This window comes from Emys orbicularis, chromosome 11 (assembly GCF_028017835.1).
Source record: "Emys orbicularis isolate rEmyOrb1 chromosome 11, rEmyOrb1.hap1, whole genome shotgun sequence".
Classification (NCBI taxonomy): Eukaryota; Metazoa; Chordata; order Testudines; family Emydidae; genus Emys; species Emys orbicularis.
This window is the reverse complement of record NC_088693.1, coordinates 37,665,409-37,686,070: the sequence shown is the minus strand read 5'-3', so window position 1 is coordinate 37,686,070 and position 20,662 is coordinate 37,665,409. Positions and strand designations below refer to the sequence as shown.

Here is a 20,662-nt window from a genome sequence, read left to right as displayed (position 1 = left end):
CCCTGGAGTTGGTCAATTTCTTCAATAAGAAAATCCAGCAAGAGTTGCCTCTCACCTCTACCCATTCCCACCTAACGGTTTCTCCCGCATCATTCCAGTTTCAGACTCTCAGGTATCATTTGTAATCAAGGGATTAGAAATGTCCTCAGGCATCTCCCTCTGCTCCTTTCGCTCAGCTTTCAAGTACATTACTGTTTTCCCGGCCTAATGAAACACCCCACTGCCCCCCGACTGCACTTTCTTCTTCAGCTAATGCCCATCTCCCTCCTCCCCTGTGGTCTCCAACCTCCTGGGGCCTACTGTCTATAAACATTGCCTCAATGTCTTCATTTCTAACTCTCTCTTGAATCCCCAGCCCTCTCCACTACCCAGAGACTGCTCTGAAGGTACTCAGAACCTTCTCCTGGCCATGCATAAGGACCTCTTCTCTGTACTTCTCCACCTTGAACTCTCTGCTGTTTTTGACTTGGCCTATCACGCCTTCCTGTTCCATCTGTTCCTCACACTCAGCTTTGATGACTGTATTCTTTTAGATATCACTGCACTTCTGATTGCTCCTGCACCAACACTTGATTGCTGCTCTTCTTCCCATCTCCTGGGGTCTCCTGCATCAATCTGCGCTCCCCTGCAATCCATACAAAGCACTGCTTCTAAAAGCAATCATCCTTGTCCAATACTCAGACCATGTCCCTCCCCACCTCAAATCCCCTCACTGGCTTCCTTTTGCCCTCTGCATCAGAGACAAGCTTCTTGTTCTCCATATCAAGGCCCTGTACTCCACCACCACTGCCTTAATCCCAGCTCTCATTTCCTCCTACTTCTCTCCTGCTGCTTTTGCTTCTTGCAACTTGCTCTTCTACACATCCCTTTTGCATGCTTCTCCCATTCATCTTTGTTCATTCTTTTATGCTGGCTCTTAAGCTTGGAACTCCCTCCTTTTCCCTTTATACCAAGCAACCACTTCTTCATTCAAACCCCTCTTTAAAATACTTTTCTTCCTTGAAGCTCATCAACACAAAAAGAAAGAAGTGTGTGTATAAATATATATAAAGATACCCGCATTGTTTTGAGATTGTTCATGTAGCTGAACAAAACGGCCTATTTTAGAACGCATACTTCTTGAGAAAGGGACAATCTCTTTGTCTACACTTTGCACTGCCCATAGTAATGCCCCCTCAATAAATGATAAATAATAGTGCATCAAGAGCCTGATTCAATGCCCACTTTAATTAGCAGGAGACTTTTCATTGGCTTCTATGCACATTGCATCAGACTCCTACATGTCTAAAGATGCATAAGGCTTAGGCTTATTAACATAGCAATAATAGTGAGAAAAACTACCACATGTTCTGACTTAAAACCCTGCACAGAATGCAGAAATAAATTCGGATAATTTCTTGAAAGGGTGAGAAAGGCAGCACTGCTGCATTACATATGACCTTGTTAGCATCATGACACTGAACCTGAAAAGTGTGAAACAGTCACATTAAACAAACACCAGAGTTCAAATTCTGAGGCGATCCTGAATAATCTGGCGTTTGCATAACTTCAGTGGTTTTTCCATTTGTATTTATAATTTAAAGGTGATTTGCTGGCTTGCAGAAAAACTAGGAAACTGAAGGGATACTGATAGTCTACCAGCGTAGACTAAAATAAGGCTTTGATGCTACCTAAAGATACCTACAAATTCATTCACATCTGCTATTCAAAGTAATATTTTCTGGCTGATCTTCAGATAAAGGAATGTTACCATTTTAGATATCAGCATATAAAGTAGAGTTATATTTACAATTCAATGATTTTTAGACTGAAAGTCCAACTAGGAAGGAAGGCCATATCTCCCAGGCAGACTAGTATAGAATTTGGTTTCATGTGCTTTTGTATTTATATTGCTGTACTCCTTTGTGCTGAGATCATGCCAGATTTCAAACTAAGAAGGGATGAGCTGAGTCAGTGCTTGGATGAAAAGTCTGCAGAAAGTGGTGAGGGTGATTTGTTAGATGGAATTTGTCCATTTGAGTCAGTAATGAGCAAAACAAAGTGTGGAAATGATATATGCTGCTGGAGGCACTTGTTTTTGGAAGTCAGTCACTTAAAACTAAGGCCCTGGGCACTTGTGGTCATTAACAATCCCATGACACTTTCCGTAAGAGTAGGCACAATTCAGGTAATTATACTCTCCTAAATTCCTCCTGCAGCTTCAATAGAGTGTATAAAGATTCTTCTTCACTTGCTGTCCTAAAATTGTAAAACAGCTGCTGGTTTCTACCCTAGTGATGATTGAGTTTCATATATAACCTCTCTCCCAAGCCTGTGGTGAGATTTTTAAAAACCCTGGCTCTTTTTTAGAGGTACAATTTTATGAGTGTAAATGAGGGGTTACAGACATCTACTTAACTTAGAGTTCCTATCAATCAGGTAGCAAGCTCTCTACCTACCTTCACCTGTGCCAGTGAACATGCCGTACAGTAGGACAGATTTTTAAAATCAGTCTTTCATGTTTGTAAAGCACTTAATGATTCTCAGATGAAAGAAGTGTAAGGGTTGTTATTAAGAAGTTCTTACAGACAGGGCCCCATGAACTATGTGGCAAGCAGGACCTAAATCCTCTGTCCAATTCTGGTGCAGCAGCCCAGAAATTCTGTGGAAGCTTCTTTTCAATTAAAAAAACAAAACAAAAACAGTTTTAAAATGAATTAAATCTGAAAATAAATAATAGAAGCTGTACAGTGGCCCTTTCCTGATTTATTCTGATATTTAATTCAATTTATTTATACTACCCAACCTCTCTGGCCATTCATATGCCAAAGGATTTGCATTGACAACATATAACTGTTGAGGGTGTCAGGGGACAAGCTGGAGGTTCTGGTAGGTGAGTACATGTTAGTTGGGGATTTTGGCCCTGTGGTGAGGTGAGAGACAATTTGGGGTCCTGAGATAAAGACATTTGCTAGATGTTTCTGCTAAAATGATTGGCAGTTAATATTGTGATATTTAAACTGTCATCTTTAGTCTTCAGACCTAACAACCCACTGAGCTGAATGGGGCAGTTCACACTTCTCAGAGCTATTGTTTTAGACTTGGATTCTGCAGCACAATTCAGTGGCCAGGGTGACAATTCCATAGCACAGTTCTGTGGCCTCTCCGAGTCATAGAACTCCTGGGGCCCTTGCTTTAGAAGTTCAAAATATAATTACAAGTTATCACAGAGCTTTTTACGATCTAAAATTATATACCATCAGTGTAGTTGATATATAGGTATGAGACACATTAGACCCTTCACTCAGCAGTAATTCTCACCCAGCCCTTGGATATCATAATGGCAGAAGGAATTGTTTGGCCTGGACACAGAGTGTATCCCCTATTCTCTTTGAAAGGTGTCATGGGAACTGTACTTCCTCTTACAGGGCAACCAGAATTTGACAGAAAAGGGTACAGTTTAACATGTCACCTAAAAGGATGACACCATCTATGCTAGAGCAGTATAAAACTAACAAATTTGAAATGTGTACCAAAACTGAAAGTTTCATGGTATAGTATTCATGAATTTGAGCAAAGCAAGGGCATATATTCAAAGGTATTTAGGTACTTAAAAATGCAGATAGATGCCTAGTAGGATTTTCAAAAGCACTTAAGCAGGTTAGGCAACCTACCTTCCATTGGCAAGTTAGATGCCTAACTCCTAATGAAATCAAGTTAGGCACCTAATGTGTTCAGGCACTTCTGAAAATCCCACTAGATGACTAAGTACCTTTGAAAATCTGGCCTGAAATGTCCACATGTCCACCAATGTGAACAGCATTTTGCAGTGAAAGTGTCAAAAACTCTTCCACCCTCAGACAAATTTTTCTTTTGGGCATACACCATTATGAATTTGTCCCTAACAGGAAGCCAGCATTTTTTGCAGCCAAAATAAAATTTTGTGGCAAAACAGCCTGTGGAAACTGCTTTTCATTTCTACATAATATCAGAGGTGAAAATAGCAAATGCTTTGCTGACCCAACTTTTCCTCTGGTGAGATTTGTTTTCCCCTGAACAGCCCTTCCCTTAGTACTGCTTTGTAGTCAGCAGCCATTATCAGTTCAAGTTCACTGGTAAGGAATTGGAATAATGACCTTCAGGTCTAGAAGAAAGAATGCTACCAACTCAGTCATACTGACACGTGCGACAAATGCTTTTCTGGTGTTAAGCATGGTTCTCTTCCCTCATATTTTAGGTTGGCTTTTATTTATTATTTTAATTAAATAATAGTGGTTCAAATAAAAAAACAAACAAACCCCAACATTTTTGCTGAACTTCTTGTGTCTGTCATGTCAGGATATCAGCAATTTCTATTTAATTGTCTTAGAAAGATTAGTAGTGACTGGACTGTACAATCAAGCAAAAAAAAAAAATTTGTTTCCCTTTAGGTCAGTGTTTCCCAAACTTGGGACGCTGCTTGCTTAGGGAAAGCCCCTGGCAGGCCGAGCCGGTTTCTTTACCTGTCACGTCCGCAGATCCGGCCGATCGCGGCTCCCACTGGCCACGGTTCGCCGCTCCAGGTCAATGGGAGCTCCTGGAAGCAGCGGCCAGTACGTCCCTTGGCCCGCACCGCTTCCAGCAGCTCCCATTGGCCTGGAGCGGCGAACCGCGGCCAGTGGGAGCCGTGATTGGCCGGACCTGCGGATGTGGCAGGTAAACAAACCGGCTCGGCACGCCAGGGGCTTTCCCTACACAAGCGGCGTCCCAAGTTTGGAAAACACTGCTTTAGGTTATAGTTTTTATCAGTCGAACAGTATAGCATATAGATATTTTTTAAATCTACCTTTCAAGTATTTGGGTGATCTCCAAAAGATTGTATGGTGCCCAGGGCCTTGGTGGCTCTGAAACAAACAAGCCCTTTCAAAAGTGGCTTTTTGTGCTAAGGGTAAGAGAAGTGGAGTCAGTGCTGGTGAATTCATGGCTACATGGATGTAGACCCATAAACATTTCTAACTTACAAGGCTGGATTCTCCACTGCCTTTCACCTTGTGTAGTTCGTATACTGATACAAAATAAATTTACAACACTACCAAACCAAAACCAGCAGTTTAGACCCACTTTGTACTCACCTTACACAGGTGTACATAACTTCACAAGGTGTAAGGCAGTGGAGAATCTGGCTCACAGTGTGGAGGTCAAGACAGTCTTGTTTTATAAAAGCAGTTGCAATTATCCTGTTATAAAATATCATTTTAGATAAATAAATGCTAAGGCTTTGATCCTGACCTGCAACCAAGGCACTTCATGAGTGTGGGTTCAAAGGTGGCTTTAAACCTCTTTTGTGATCTTCTCATCCACAGTGCATACTGATGCAGGTCCAAATCCTGGCATAAATTAGAGCAGCCTGAGAGCCAACGTTTACAGTGGTTGCCCACAGCTCTAAGGGGTATGTCTACACAGCAATTTAAGTCTGGGTCTGAGCCGGGGCTCAAGTCAACCCCCCCTTTCATCCACACCACAAATGTGCTAACCTAGGGCTCAGACACAAAGCGCCAGGAGGGTGAGGGTTCGAGCCCATGCTAAGCTGGACCTAGGGTCCGAGCCCTATTACTTTCCTGTGTACATGAGGCCCTGGCTTGACTCCGGATGCATCCCAGAGTTCCTGGCGCCAGAGGAGCAGCACTGCAGGCAGCCAGAAGCTCCATTATTTCCTGGCTGAGCACACCCCCACTTCCTGCTCTGGTTCCTCCTCAGTGCTGTGCAGAGCTAGCCCAGAACAGGGAGCAAAGCTGACAGGTGGGAGGAAGTTCCCAGGATGTTGGGAGTCATCCCTTCCCTAGCCTTGCTGAGCCGAGGGCTTGGCCACTTCCCCTCCCTGCAGGGTGGCACTTGCTCCCGGGCCCCCCTGCCCTCCCTGGGGCTGCGTGTGCTGGGGTGCCCGGGCAGCGTGCACTGTGAGGGCAGTGAGTGGAAGCCAGCCCCAAAACTTTCCCACAGCCTCCCAGGGATCCCTTATCCCTGCCTCCTGGGGTGCAGTGGGGGCAGGGATAAGGGATCCCCAGGGGATGCTGGAGCACACTGCATCCCAAGCCCTGGGAATGCACTTCACTCTGCCACAGCGGGGAGGAACAGGCTGGGGGGTGTGTGTGTGTGTGTGTGTGTGTTTCCTCTGAAACCTATGTTTTATGTCAAACTTCAAAACAAAACAGACAAAAATAAATAAAAAACCAACCAACCAAAACCACTGGCATTGAACATCCCAGTTTAAAAATTAAGAATCGCAAAGTTCCATTTTAGTAGTTTGACAGCCCTGGAGACTGATGTCCTAATTACCTTCAGAGCAGGTGCACATGGCATTTTCCTGCCACTGTGATTCAGCCTAGAGCTGGGGAGCCCAATTCTCAGATTAGATGGCAGTTCAGTATAAAGCCTTCTCAAACTGCAGCCAGTCTACTGAGATAGACACGAAAGCAGCTAATTATGCTGTATTTACTCATGTGCTCCTTATGGGCTCCTGAGTCCCATCAATACCATCGCCACAGTTAGGAAACAGGGTGGGTAGTAGAGTTTTCCCACAGTGCAACATATTCCTAGGTCCCGAGTGTCAACGCCGGGGTGGGTGGGAGGGAGAAGTGCTAGGCACTCCGGGATAAGTTTACTTTGACTTGGGTTTGTGCACTGCAGTGTGGACGCCAGAATCCTAGGTTCGAGCACGGGTCAGAAAATCCTTGACCTAGGGTTAAAAAGCAATGTAGATGCTCAAGCCAAGAGTTTCCTGACACGGGCCAGCTGACTCGAGTCCCACCAACCCTAGGCTTACATTGCTGTGTAGACATAGCCTAAGGGACCATTACAGCAGCTGGAGATTATCTGGGCATGAGGGAACTCTCAACATGCGTTGTTTTCCCTGACCGCACCCTTAATACTGATGGCTGGATGGAAGGGGAGGCATAGGATCTGCTAAAACAGCTCTACACCACCTCAGGATTCCTCTACACTGGGGCAATCTCCCAGTGGATAGATAAGCCAGCTTTAAGGCACAAAAAACATAGAGTGTGTTATTTTTTTAAAAGGTACATTACACTTTTGGCAAGAAAAAAATATGATACTATTTTATGAAAGAGGTATGCTAATGATAATCATTATTTTTATTTAGAATAGCCCCTGTCTTAGGAAAATACTTTTTTTGTGCAGGCAACACAGGTAGGATTGTATCTTCTGTCTGGTAGCTAACAGAACACAGCATACCCAGTACAATTAGTAGGGTTGATTGACTTTTTGTACAGGATAGATCCTGATGGCACATGAACAATCTCACCTCCAGCAAAATGTCAGCTGAATCATGAAGACACAAGGTCAGGGCTCCCACTCGTGTCAAATTGGTTACATATGAAAAGGATATCAAAATGACTGTTACAATGTGATGCGTAAACATGATGCTGAAATCCTAGAATGGCAAGAAGAAGAAAAAAAACAGTGAGATATTGTGCAGCAGATTCAGCATCTTTACACAAATGGATGGGTGATTTTTAAAGTTTAAGCTCAGGATTAGAGGTTACAATACTCAAAAACCTTGCATAATTCTTTTAACTTGGTGCACATTAAATACACATAATTATGCATTTAATTTAAATTAAACAAAACAGTTATTGTAGGTAGAGCAAATATAAATAGATTATTAAGAGTATGTAGCATTTCCATTTCACAGTTCACAGTGAATAAATCTAATGAAGTAAAGCTTTTACAGCCAAAATTACTTATAAAAGGCATATGTGCATACCACTCAAATTACACCATTTCTCTTATGCCCTAGCCAGCTTACAACATGCAAAACAATGCAGCCCAAAATCACTCATGTACAAGAGCTCAGACACTGTTACAAGCTTTACTTTGAGTGCACCTTCAGTAGATACAGAAACACAAACACATGTTTATATTGTATTAAAGGCCGCTCATAGACTGCTCCATGATACAGACCCTCAGATCACTTAGCACCGAGGATCCCATTTCTAATATTTTTAAGAAACTGTTTCTTCTCTCCCATCCCACATGCTGTCACAGGGTGAGGTAGCCCTTTAAAGGAATCAGCTGATGCTGTGATGCTAAGGATCAGGTGACAGCTTGAAGATCCACTAGTCTTCTTAAGAGCCAGCAAGTATCTCAGCTGCTGGTGAGAACTGCAGGAAGAAGGAAGGCTCCTACAGGAGGCCTGAGATCAGGGGACAGAACTCAGTTCTGTGACTCCCAGGTAGATGGCTGGTGGAGTGTAATCTGGCAAGGAGCAGGCTAGAGGAAAGGCTCACCTTGACTCCTAAGCAGATGGCCTAAGGAGTGCAAAAGCTGCGGGGAGTAGATAGGCTCCTGCAGAAGACCCCAGATCAGGGCAAAAGGACTTGACTGAGATGTTGAACTTGTGTTAAATAAGTTTTATTTTGAGGAAATAAAAGCAACACCCTGAAGAAGAGAACTGGAATTGTGCGGTGGGAGAGATTTTTTGGTGCACGGGCCGGTGAGACAGCCCGCAGGCTTACACATGCTAACACCAGTGTCAGTGAGAATGCAGGCACTTTTCAGATCCTGTCATCCCTCAAGTCTCCATGGATCTCTCAGGGACCTGGACCCCGATTTGATAAATCCTCTGCTCCAGGAGGCCTGTATTTGGCCTCCTCAACAAATACAGCAGCTTCCAGTTCAGGCCAATAGTATATGCCAGATTGTGATATGGATAGGTTCTACCAGTGCCCCTCCCATTCTCAATTGCTCAACCTCTGGATTGAGAAAAAGGAAGAGAACGTGAGTTGCAAAGGAGTCCACAGATTAATATATTGGGATAAACCACCTCACCTCCTCTGCTTGGAAAGTTCTCCCTTTTTCTTTATAAAATTATAAATATTTTATTTCCTTTTCCAAACAACAAACCCTAATTCTCCATTGCCTGGCACCTTGTGCCATCATTTATAGGTGCGCAAAGTGATTTTACACTCACTTTGCACAGGTATAAATGACCAGAGAAGGAGCAGAGGGGAGAATCTGGCCCATATAACAGAGCAGAAAACAGAACCCAAGGAGCCTGATTCTCGTCACCTGCTCTGAAAAAACATCATGATGTTGGCTCATATGGAAGCAGTGACATCAGTGCTAGCATTTGCTTTGTGTAGATTCCAGGCATTACTGACTTCATTCCACTATTATTTGCAAGGAAAGTGAAGAGTAAAATATGACAAAACATTGTCCCTTTGGGCATATGAATTTTGTTTGTACCTTACAGTACAAGTAGCATGTACAAAATGATCTAAAAAATCTGCTGCACATTCTTGCTTGAGAAATCTCCCTAGTATTAACAATGAGAGGATACCACTCCCCACTCTCCACTTTACTGGAAAACATTAACAAGTGCTCTGGGTGTCACACCATCTAGAACTGGATATCACTAGTAAGTCCACCATGAAGCTAAAAAATAATGCTAAAACCAGACATTTCTGTTGTAGTTTGATAATTGTTTTGGGAGGAAGAGATACAAGCTTGAATTATTTATGGATTTTTTTCAAACATGGTCCCTGACATTAAGGCTGCTGACTGGAGCACAGTGAAATATATTTTGCAGTCATCTCAAAAAACTGCCTTAATTTCAATTTCTTAAAACAAATAGAACACAAAGTAAGAAAAGCAGGATTAAATGTTGCTTCACATTCCAAGGGTCTTAATGATCAAAATAGAGAAAAATGGTCTGTCTTTCTCACATTCAATACCAGTCCAGATATTTATGGGCATCCAGCTGAAAATTTAAGCCTTCTATAATCAAAATAGTGACGCTTTTACCTTTCCCCCAAATATTAGAAAAAGCATGGCTAGGAAAATAATGTGGTCTCTGAGGTTTCCACATTGACATATCGTGCCTTGTTTCCTTACATGTTGCCGTTACCTGTGGTACAGAACTGCCTTTTGATTTTACTGCCAATGGCAATCAGGTTAGTACAGACTCAATCCAAATGCAGGGGTAAGCCAAGCAGCAAATCTTCTCTGCTTTTGTTGCTGCCACATCCATGCTTGTACAAATACTAGATTTTTCAGTCTCTTTTTGGAAGTCTTTAAGGAGTTCTTGACCATTTGTATTGTGTGTCAGAGGCTTTAAGATTCGTGAGCAATAGGATTCTTTATTTATTATCTACTTATGGATCAGTTGTCCAGTGGACTACTTCCTTCATGTAATTCACTGTCTCTTTTAAAAGTTTTATCTGTTTTATTCTCTTTTCATAGTATATAAGAAGTACCACAAGACGGTTGGAATGGGACCTTGGGTTTGTGGCAGGGTCGGATCCCCATTCCCAATTAAGGTACCACATTGTTGGCCAAGCCAGTGTTTGATCTACCAACAGAATCTGGTAACAGGAAATCCACTCACCCTATGCAAAATACAGACACTATGGGGAACATTCAGAATACCATCAGTGGTCACTTTGCCCCTCTCTTAGATCTAGAGGACACAAGAGTAGAACAACTCTAGGCCATGAATGGGGAGATTTTAGGGATGAGCCCATATCCAAAAAGCAAAATCTGGATGGCATCAGAGATTGACAATCTAAGAAGAAGAAAACAGGAAGCATATCAAGAACATCTGAAATCTGAACATAGCACTGAGCAGAATAACAAATACAGACATCTCAACAAGGAACTAGAATGAATGGTCAAAAAGGTGAAGAAAAACTGACTTGAGAGGTGAAGAGCTTGAAAAACACTTTCAAAAAAGTAATTCAAGATGGCTTTTTCAGAGACTTAGATTACTATCAAAGTTAACACCTGTAACAAGTCAGCTAAGTGATGCTCAGGGGAACTATATAGTAGATAAAAGTCAAAAGCTTAAAACGTGGAAAGAATATTTTCATCAGCTATTGAATGTGAATAGTTGAGTTGACCAAGCTGTTCTTGAGGACATCAATTGTGAGGGCAACAATGAAAAACAACTACAAACATCAAATGGCACCAATTACAATGGTTTGGCCAGGTTGCTAGAATGCCCCAGACCAACTGCCTAAAATTCTTCTCTATGGAAGAGTGCATATTCAAAGAGGCCATGGACATTCAAGGACAAGTGGTATATGGTATAATACTGTATATAAAACCACCCAGACAATCCCCAGCAGACTCAAATGGCAACTCAAAACAGACGTGGATGGAAGCTGCTCATAACCTTAGCTCTACTCACCCTTGACATTGCAAAAAGGAGATGATAATGATTATATTATACATATTCTATGGGGCTTTTTGGATCCCTTACACTATAGGTCAAATTCTACCATCGTTTACACGCAAACAAAAGCCCGATCACTGAGGATGCAGAATCTTTAAGGGCAGGATTTGGCCTTGTATTTGCTTCTATGTTTGTGATTTTAAACTTCTTCAAAAATTTTAACTAACAAAATAGTTTGTGTCCTTTGTAGAACTGATCCAACACATCACAGAGAATATATTTTTGCAGGATGTTCTCAAGGGAGGGACCTTCCTCTCTGGAATTTGCTTCCCTGTTGGTCAGACAGAATGTAAGCCCAGGGATTTTTAGGATTCCCATGCAAAGCTCACTTGTGAATTCCAGCCCTTCCCTGATTGGTGAGTGGGGGCTGAGAGGAGGTTGTGACTGGGGGAGTTCATTTTATTTGGAATTTATTGTTGCATAGCTTGTACCATCCACACACACAGAACCAAAAGATAGTTTTTAAATTGTGTATGTACAGAAACCATTTATATTCAATGAGGCACTCTGGAAGTGAATTGTACTGTGTGAAATTGTGGCATTCAATAGTGAAACTGAGCAGACTTTTCACATGACCTGCCCAAAAGTTCATTCAAATACTTTGTATTTCATCATGTCAGACTGTTTCTTTCCTTTAAAAGGCCATGCGGTTTCCAAAGAGGCCTTCTTAAGTTATGTTTGAGGTGTCTCAGACATAGGACAGCAACAGTGTGGTGAATTAAAACAAGCAAACAAAATAGATTGACGGAGCCAGAGGATATTTCCCACCGGATTATGGATGGAATTTTCCGAAGTGCCTAAGTGACTGGGGAGATCACATACCACTGAAAGTCAATAGGACTTCTGCTCCTTTGTCATCAGGGTGTTCTGGAAAATTCCACCCTCTATTGAGCTTGTTCCATTAATATTATATATTAAGGATGGTTTTTTTGGGGGGGGGAGGGGAGGAATCTCACCTAGTTTCAAGGCTTCAACCATAACAGTTCCATGCTAGTCACCCAAGCTCCACAAGATCAGCACAACCTGCATTTTTTCTCTCTCAGACTAAACACATCACTGTGATTCTTCCTCCTTTCACCAGGGCATGCAGAAAGAGTTCCAAGGTCTAACTATAGACATTGTGGAGCAGATTGCTAATGAAATAGGGTTATAAACTTTCCATAAACATAACACACCATGCAGGGTAATTAGCAGCTAGGTTTTTTAAAAATGAATGGAGAGGATCTAGGCACTGCTAAGCCACCTGAAAACATATAAAATTTGTAATCACTAAAGTACAATTTGCACAATCTTTCGTTGATCCAGGAAAGCATGGACTGAAGTAGCAATTTTACAAAATCCCTTAAACTGACCTTAATAAATAATATTTATCTCAAAATACATGTCTGCCATGCTACCAACAAACACATACATAAACTTCACTAATTCAAAACTAACTGATGCCCTCTGACAGCCATAAGTTTCTTAACAGATCTGGTTTTCCTCTTACAGTTTGTGCCCTTCAGAAGTGGAATCTGGGAAGCAGCACAGATGTGTAAAAATCATAATTCAGCTGCAGTCTTTGTAAACTGAAAACACCTTAAGGTTAGAAAATTATTACAGCAACACAGTAGAAGCTTATGATCAAACATGCCATTATGAAATTATAAAAGTTAATCTACCCTGTTTCATTGCCTTAACTGAATGCTGATGCTATGTAGTGAGCAAAATAGTTACATTTTTGTCCATCTCTTTTTAGTCACACACAGATAATCTGATGGAATGTGTAACAAACAAATAAAGACAAAACAGGTATTTGAAAATCAGCAATCCCAAGGAAAGTCATTTTCAAGTCATGAATTTTCTATATGGGAGGAATAAAGTAGAGATGGAAATAATGAGTGCATTTCTCTCAAGATGCACAAAGTGAAAGACCAGTGTTGGAATGATGCCAGCACTGAGCACCTGCACTTTAAATAAGGAGCTCTAGCACCAGTCATTGCAAGAGGTCAGACAAAATGAAAGTGGGCAGCTGAATTCCAGCAGGGACTCAGACAGCAGAAATAACTGCCAAGTCATTTCTAATCACTCTGGACTATGACACCATTGATGTGGCATTCAAAACTTCTTAGAAAGAGATCCCAACTTACATAAGGAATTAATTTTCTCACTGTTAAAAAAATAGCAACAGATTTGTCAGGCTGAGAAATGGAAATCTGCCATCTGTCCATGAAGTACTCCAATAATGTCCTGTATTGGGTGGCAAACTTCACCTTCCGTCTAGCCAAACAGCAGCTTAGTTAAATGGGTACTAGGTTAAGACACAGATGAGCTGTTTGTAGATTCTATCTTCTAATATTCATTAGCTACCCCTTATAAAAGTAGCAGTCACAAAAAGTGACAGTATGAACAGCAGTTATAGGTTACAGAATCCCACAACAAAGCTTTAGAAAATGCAATACCAAATTCGCAATGCATAGGATGTTTCCCATTGGCTTGTTTCTTAGTGAGACTTTTTGATTTAGTGGTCGAACTATTTCACAAGATTTTAGACACTGTAGTCTTTGATAATTGAATATTCAAATTGTAGTGACCTCACAACTAACCAATACTCACTTGATGGTATTTCTTCTGTATATGAGGATCAACAGTGTATATATCACAACTCACACTATGGGCCTGACCCCTCCCTCACTTTTACTCCAGTGTGATTCCCTTGGCTTCAGCAGATTAACACCTGATTTACACCAAGTTACTGGAGTCCGAGGCTCAGCGTGTAATCATTTGGGAACAGAAAATCGACATGATGTTGGTGTATAGGCTGTAACTGATGCAAGATATTTCCCTTGTAGATCTCAGGGCTTAAATGCTATTAGCTCCATTTTTGGTTTTCAGCATCTGTTTAAGAACTGTTTGTTCATTTGCCTTTTTTCATAAAGTTATCTTGCTCTCAACTACGCTCATGCCAGTTCATTGACTCCAATGGAAGTGTAACTTAAGAGCAAAATTTGGACCTGAATCTATACAATTAGAAGCCACAAAGTTCATACCACAATACTTTAATATCACTCACGGGTCGCTAGTAATGAAAGCCACGTACACGGGACAAAAATAGCAGCTCAAAATCTGGGCGCAGGCCATGGTGACCAAAACTCAGTCAGACACATAGAAAATAGGCAAGGTTTAAATGTCCCACCCCCAAAGGACAAACAGAAAAGAGTGGGGGGGGAGGGAGTGAAAGCATTGAGCTGCAGTCCTTCACTGTGGCTGGCCTTTGCTGTATATTGCAAGTTCAGCAAGGCAGGAACCTGGCCTGCTTACGTGTCCATAAAGTCCATTCACACCTACACTGCCAGGTAGAAAGGTTAGATATCCACAAGCACACACAAACTTAAATAAATAGAATAGTCAATTTTACCCACGTAAATTGTGTGCCAAAGCCTGCATTCCAGACATCAATAGAAGTTTTGCCCAAGTAAGTATATAGGGCCTGATGCAAAGTCCACTGAAGTCAATGAAACTTTTTTCATTGATTTCAAATGAATGGGACCCATAGAGGTAAATTGTACAACCAACCGAAAGCAGAACCACTCACAGCATTCCACTCCATAAGGCAGTTCCAGGTGCAAGAAGGCTGCATGGGGGGAAATTCTGCCTCCCTCTGAGACTCTCTCCATGCAACAGTGTGGGGCCAGAGAATGGATGTGCCCAGAGGGGAGTAGCTCCGCTAGTTCTCTGTATCCTGGAGCATGAGAGGCTAGATCTCAACCTGACCCCTCAGGAGAGACCTGGCCTTTGTGCTATGGGCAGGTTTTGGCCTAGATTAAGCACTTCAGGAATGGGCCCTGTTTGCGGGCCCAGAATCCAAAACAGCAAGCAGTAATTGAGAGGTTAGATGCTCAGCTAGTCAATCTGTGTATGCAAATATCTATCTGTCTGATCAAATGTGACAACTCTCTGAGGGTATGTCTACACTACGAAATTAGGTCGAATTTATAGAAGTAGATTTTTAGGAAGCAATTTTATACAGTCAATTGTGTGTGTCTCCACTAAGCACATTAAGTCGGCGGAGTGCGTCCACAGTACCCTGGCTAGCGTCGACTTTCGGAGAGTTGCACTGTGGGTAGCTATCCCACAGTTCCCGCAGTCTCCGCTGCCCATTGGAATTCTGGGTTGAGCTCCCAATGTCTGATGAGGCAAAAACATTGTCGCAGGTGGTTTTGGATACATGTCGTCAGTCGCCCCTCCCTCAGTGAAAGCAAATGCAGACAATCGTTTCGTGCCTTTTTTCCGTGCAGACGCCATACTGCTTTCAGCAGACGGTGCAGTAGGACTGCTAACCGTCGACATCCAACCACCGCTTCCGCTGCAACTCTGCTCTCCTGGTGCCAAGAATCCACCTCGCAGGTCCTCTTGTCGTTCTTTATCAATATCTATTCTTGCGGCATCCCGTCGTCATCCACTGCTTCTGCTGCAACTCTGCTCTCCTGCTCATGTCTCGATAGCGAATTTCTCCAGGTTGTCTGTCATGGGCTCCCGGGAACGTGTGTTCTTCCTCGGGAAATGTGCGCGGTGCTAACCGTCGTCCTCCACCGCTTCCGCTGCAACTCTGCTCTCCTGGTACCATGAATCCATCTCGCAGGTCCTCTCGTCGTTCAGAATAAATATCTATTCTCGTGGCATCCGTCGTCATCCACCGTTTCCGCTGCAACTCTGCTCTCCTGCTCACGCCAGACCACGGCAAGCATGGAGCCCAGCTCACCGCTGCTGTTGTGAGCATTGTAAACACCTCGCACGTTATCCTGCAGTATGTGCAGAACCTGCAAAAGCAGGCAAGGAGGCGACGACAGTGCGATCACGATAGTGATGAGGACATAGACACAGACTTCTCTCAAAGCATGGGCCCTGGCAATTTGGACATCATGGTGGTAATGGGGCAGGTTCATGCCATGGAACGCCGATTCTGGGCCTGGGAAACAAGCACAGACTGGTGGGACCGCATAGTGTTGCAGGTCTGGGATGATTCCCTGTGGCTGCGAAACTTTCATGGAACTTTGTGACTTGCTTTCCCCTGCCCTGAAGCGCAAGAATACCAAGATGAGAGCAGTCCTCACAGTTGAGAAGTGAGTGGCGATAGCCCTCTGGAAGCTTGCAACGCCAGAAAGCTACCAGTCAGTCGGGAATCAATTTGGAGTGGGTAAATCTACTGTGGGGGCTGCTGTGATCCAAGCAGCCAATGCAATCACTGAGCTGATGCTATGAAGGGTAGTGACTCTGGGAAATGTGCAGGTCATAGTGGATGGCTTTGCTGCAATGGGATTCCCTAACTGTGGTGGGGCGACAGACGGAACGCATATCCCTATCTTGGGACCAGACCACCTTGGCAGCCAGTACATAAACCACAAGGGGTACTTTTCAATGGTGCTGCAAGCACTGGTGGATCACAAGGGACATTTCACCGACATCAATGTGGGATGGCCGGGAAAGGTACATGACGCTCGCATCTTCAGGAAGTCTGGTCTGTTTGAACAGCTGCAGGAAGGGCCTTACTTCCCAGATCAGAAAATAACTGTTGGGGACGTTGAAATGCCTATAGTTATCCTTGGGGACCCAGCCTACCTCTTAATGCCATGGCTCATGAAGCCATACACAGGCACCCTGGACAGTAGTAAGGAGCTGTTCAACTATAGGCTGAGCAAGAGCAGAATGGTGGTAGAATGTGCATTTGGACGTTTAAAAGCACGTTGGTGCAGTTTACTGACTCGGTTAGACCTCAGCGAAACCAATATTCCAATTGTTATTGTCGCTTTCTGTGTGCTCCACAATATCTGTGAGAGTAAGGGGGAGACGTTTATGGCGGGGTAGGAGGTTGAAGCAAATCGCCTAGCCGCTGATTACGCGCAGCCAGACACTGGGGCGATTAGAAGAGCACAGCAGGGCGCGCTGTGCATCAGAGAAGCTTTGAAAACCAGTTTCATGACTGGCCAGGCTATGGTGTGACAGTTCTGTTTGTTTCTCCTTGATGAAAACCCGCCCCCTTGGTTCACTCTACTTCCCAGTAAGCCAACCGCCCTCTCCCCTTCGATCACCGCTTGCAGAGGCAATAAAGTCATTATTGTTTCAAAATCATGCATTCTTTATTAATTCATCACACAAATAGGGAGATAACTGCCAAGGTAGCCCGGGAGGGGTAGGGGAGGAGGGAAGCACTGGGTAGGGTGGTCGATGAGGGGAGGAGGGAAGGACAAGGCCACACTGCACTACAAAACTTATTGAATGCCAGCCTTCTTTGCTTGGGCAGTCCTCTGGGGTGGAGTGGTTGGGTGCCCGGAGCCCCCAGCCCCGTGTTCTTGGGTGTCTGGGTGAGGAGGCTATGGAACTTGGGGAGGAGGGCGGGCAGTTACACAGGGGCAGCAGTGGCGATCTGTGCTCCTGTTACCTTTCCTGCAGCTCCACCAGATGCTGGAGCATATCAGTTTGATCCTCCAGTAGCCTCAGCATTGCATCCTGCCTCCTCTTATCACACTGCCGCCATCTCTCATCTTGCTCCCGCCACCTCTCATCTCGTTCATCCCTCCTGTCCTCGCGTTCATTTTCTGCTTTCTTGGACTCTGACATTGTTTGCCTCCAAGCATTCTGCTGAGCTCTTTCAGTGCGGGAGGACTGCATGAGCTCAGAGAACATTTCATCGTGAGTGCATTTTTTTCGCCTTTTATCTGCGCTAGCCTCTGGGACAGAGATGATAGGAGGAGCGTTGAAACATTTGCAGTTGCGGGAGGAAAAAAGGAAGAGTAGTATTTAAAAAGACACATTTTAGAGAACAATGGGTAGACTCTTTCACGGTGAACCAAGCTGTTAACATTACATAGCACATGTGCTTTTGGTACAAGGTTGCATTTTGCCTCTTATATTGAGGGCCTGCCGGTTTGGTGTGAGAGATCACACACGCAGGGCCAGGCAACAGAATTCAGCTTGCAGGCAGCCATGGTAAGCCACAGTCTTTCAGTGGGAATGGTTTCAAACAGCAGCGCCCTCCTTTCCCATACCAAGCACCTGTTGGGTTGGCCATTTAAAAGGAGGGGCTGTACTGGCCGCAAATGCATCCCAAGTCTTCCGGGCAAATTAATCATTAAACACGCTTGCTTTTAAACCATGCATTATATTTACAAAGGTACACTCACCAGAGGTGCCTTCTCCAGCTTCATGGTCCGTGAGCCCGCCTTGGGAGGGTTGGGAGGGTATTGGCTCCAAGGTGATAAACAGTTCCTGGCTGTCAGGGAGTATGGTTTCTCCGCTTGCTTGCTGTGCGTTATCCTCATCCTCCTCCACCTCCCCATCTTCCTTGTCCCCCAAATCCTCATCCCTGTTTCATGAGACTCCCCCCTTGCAGGTCTCCACGGACAGGGGTGGGGTAGTGGTAGGGGCCCCCCCTAGAATTGCATGCAGCTCGTCATAGAAGCTGCATGTCTGGGGCTCTGACCCGGAGCGGCCGTTTGCCTCTTTGGTTTTTTGCTAGGCTTGCCTGAGCTCCTTTCACGCGGCACTGCTGCGGGTCCTCTGTAGCCTCTGTTCATCATGCTCTTGGAGATTTTTTCAAATATTTTGGCATTTCGTCTTTTGGAACGGAGTTCTGATAGCACGGATTCGTCTTCCTAAACTTTGATCTGATCCAGTACCTCCCGTTCGGTCCATGCTGGAGCTCTTTTGCGATTCTGGGACTGCATGGTCACCTGTGCTGTTGAGTTCGCCACGCTGGCCAAACAGGAAATGAAATTCAAAAGTTCCCGGGGCTTTTGCTGTGTACCTGGCTAGTGCATCTGAGTTGAAAGTACTGAGCTCCTTTCGGTCACAATGGAGCACTCTGGGATAGCTCCCGGAGACCAATACTGTTGGATTGCGTCCACAGTACCCCAAATTCGACCCGGCGATGTCGATTTCAGCGCTAATCCCCTCGTTGGGGAGGAGTACAGAAATCGATTTTAAGAGCCCTTTAAGTCGACACAAATGGCTTCGTCGTGTGGGCAGGTGCAGGGTTAAATCAATCTAACGCTGCTAAATTCGACCTAAACGCGTAGTGTAGACCAGGGCTGAGTCATGGGAGTAATGGTCACTTTATTCGTCCCCAAGAGGTTTCAAATTAGGAAAGTTTTGGAACATCACAATGGACCTTTTGAGAGCTGCATTTTAACACTGTTAGATACTGTTCAGTACTTTCCCACTTTTTATATAATCAAAGACGTTAGCAGGCATTTAAAAAAATGCATCCATGTCAGCATTCCATAGTTTTGCAATTATGACACTCCTCCCCCCCCAGAGGTGCACAGAGAAGGTGGAATAACGATATAACTGAGCAGCACATAAGGCTAAATACATGCAGTGGGACTGCTTAGATATAATGACACATGTCTGCAGGAATAACCTGAATGATACTGTCACATTTCTGCAGAGATTTGGTATTGGTTTTCATATTTGCAAATGGTTGTGTCCTGCCTGCTACTGCTGCTTACACGTATCGTATTTGGATTGAATTCTTCTGCACTGTGAGACCCCTCTGCTGAGCCACGTTTCTCTACACCTCTGTTGCGGGATGAGTAAAGTTGTATTGATTTCAAGCCAGTGACTGATTGCAAATGTAGCGACTGTAAGTAGATTGGGCACTCGGAGCAAATAGACTGATATGTCTGTGTCAACTGTTCTGTTTACACTGTATCATCTAATAAAGATTTGAGATTCTCGGACATTTCCTTGGGCCTCCTGCTTCTGGAGAGAAACTTTGCAGATGCTGGAAAGGGAGTATTTTCCTAGCTGAAACAAACACAGACCAGGATTCCCAGCAGTACACTGTGGTTCCAGGGGGAGGATTCATTTTCTTGAGGACACTCTTTATTCTCCACTTTGTTTCCCAGAAATATGGTCTTGTTAGAATTAAATGCCCCATTAAACAGGGGGATTAACTGCCCCATTAAACAATTTTCTTTTAAAATTATGAGTTAGGCCGTGATCATTTAATTAAAGACTGTGTCAAAAGGGGAATGGGCAACCTTAATACAGACATTTCGTTACTTTTCAGTGACTGACTTTGCAACCTAAATAAAGTTCTTTGAACGGTAGTATTTCTAAATGTAATTTCCTTATTCTTTTAAAGAAAAGAAACAAAAATAAATTCTATCCTATGCAACTTTAACACGTTACAATAATCCGAAGCACAGCATTAACATTGTGTTTTAGACCATTACTGTAGAATACAGCACAGGGTTTTTATTGTTGTTGTTCTTTTTGGTTTTGTTATGGATTATCATTGTGCAATTCTTGCTGCCTGTTGAAGGAGGAAGAAGGGGAAACAAAATGGAGCAGGCTGCCATTGGTACTGTTCAATAGCGTTCTCATATGGACAGCCAGCACGGACAATGTGGTTCTGCAAGGTTATAGGTTTCTGGTTAAAAGCCCACCTGCTTTGTATAACAGGCAAGTTCC

General features: G+C 43.7%; 1 protein-coding gene across 2 annotated transcripts in view; it reads right to left on the bottom strand.

Annotated features, from left to right (window-relative positions):
* CERS6 (ceramide synthase 6) overlaps positions 1–20,662 on the bottom strand; it is a 217,515-nt gene that overhangs the window by 22,516 nt on the left and 174,337 nt on the right. For both annotated transcript variants that reach the window (XM_065413633.1, XM_065413634.1), the window contains exon 7: positions 7,280–7,408. In XM_065413633.1, the coding sequence (XP_065269705.1) occupies positions 7,280–7,408 (129 nt within the window). The remainder of the gene's footprint in view (positions 1–7,279; positions 7,409–20,662) is intronic.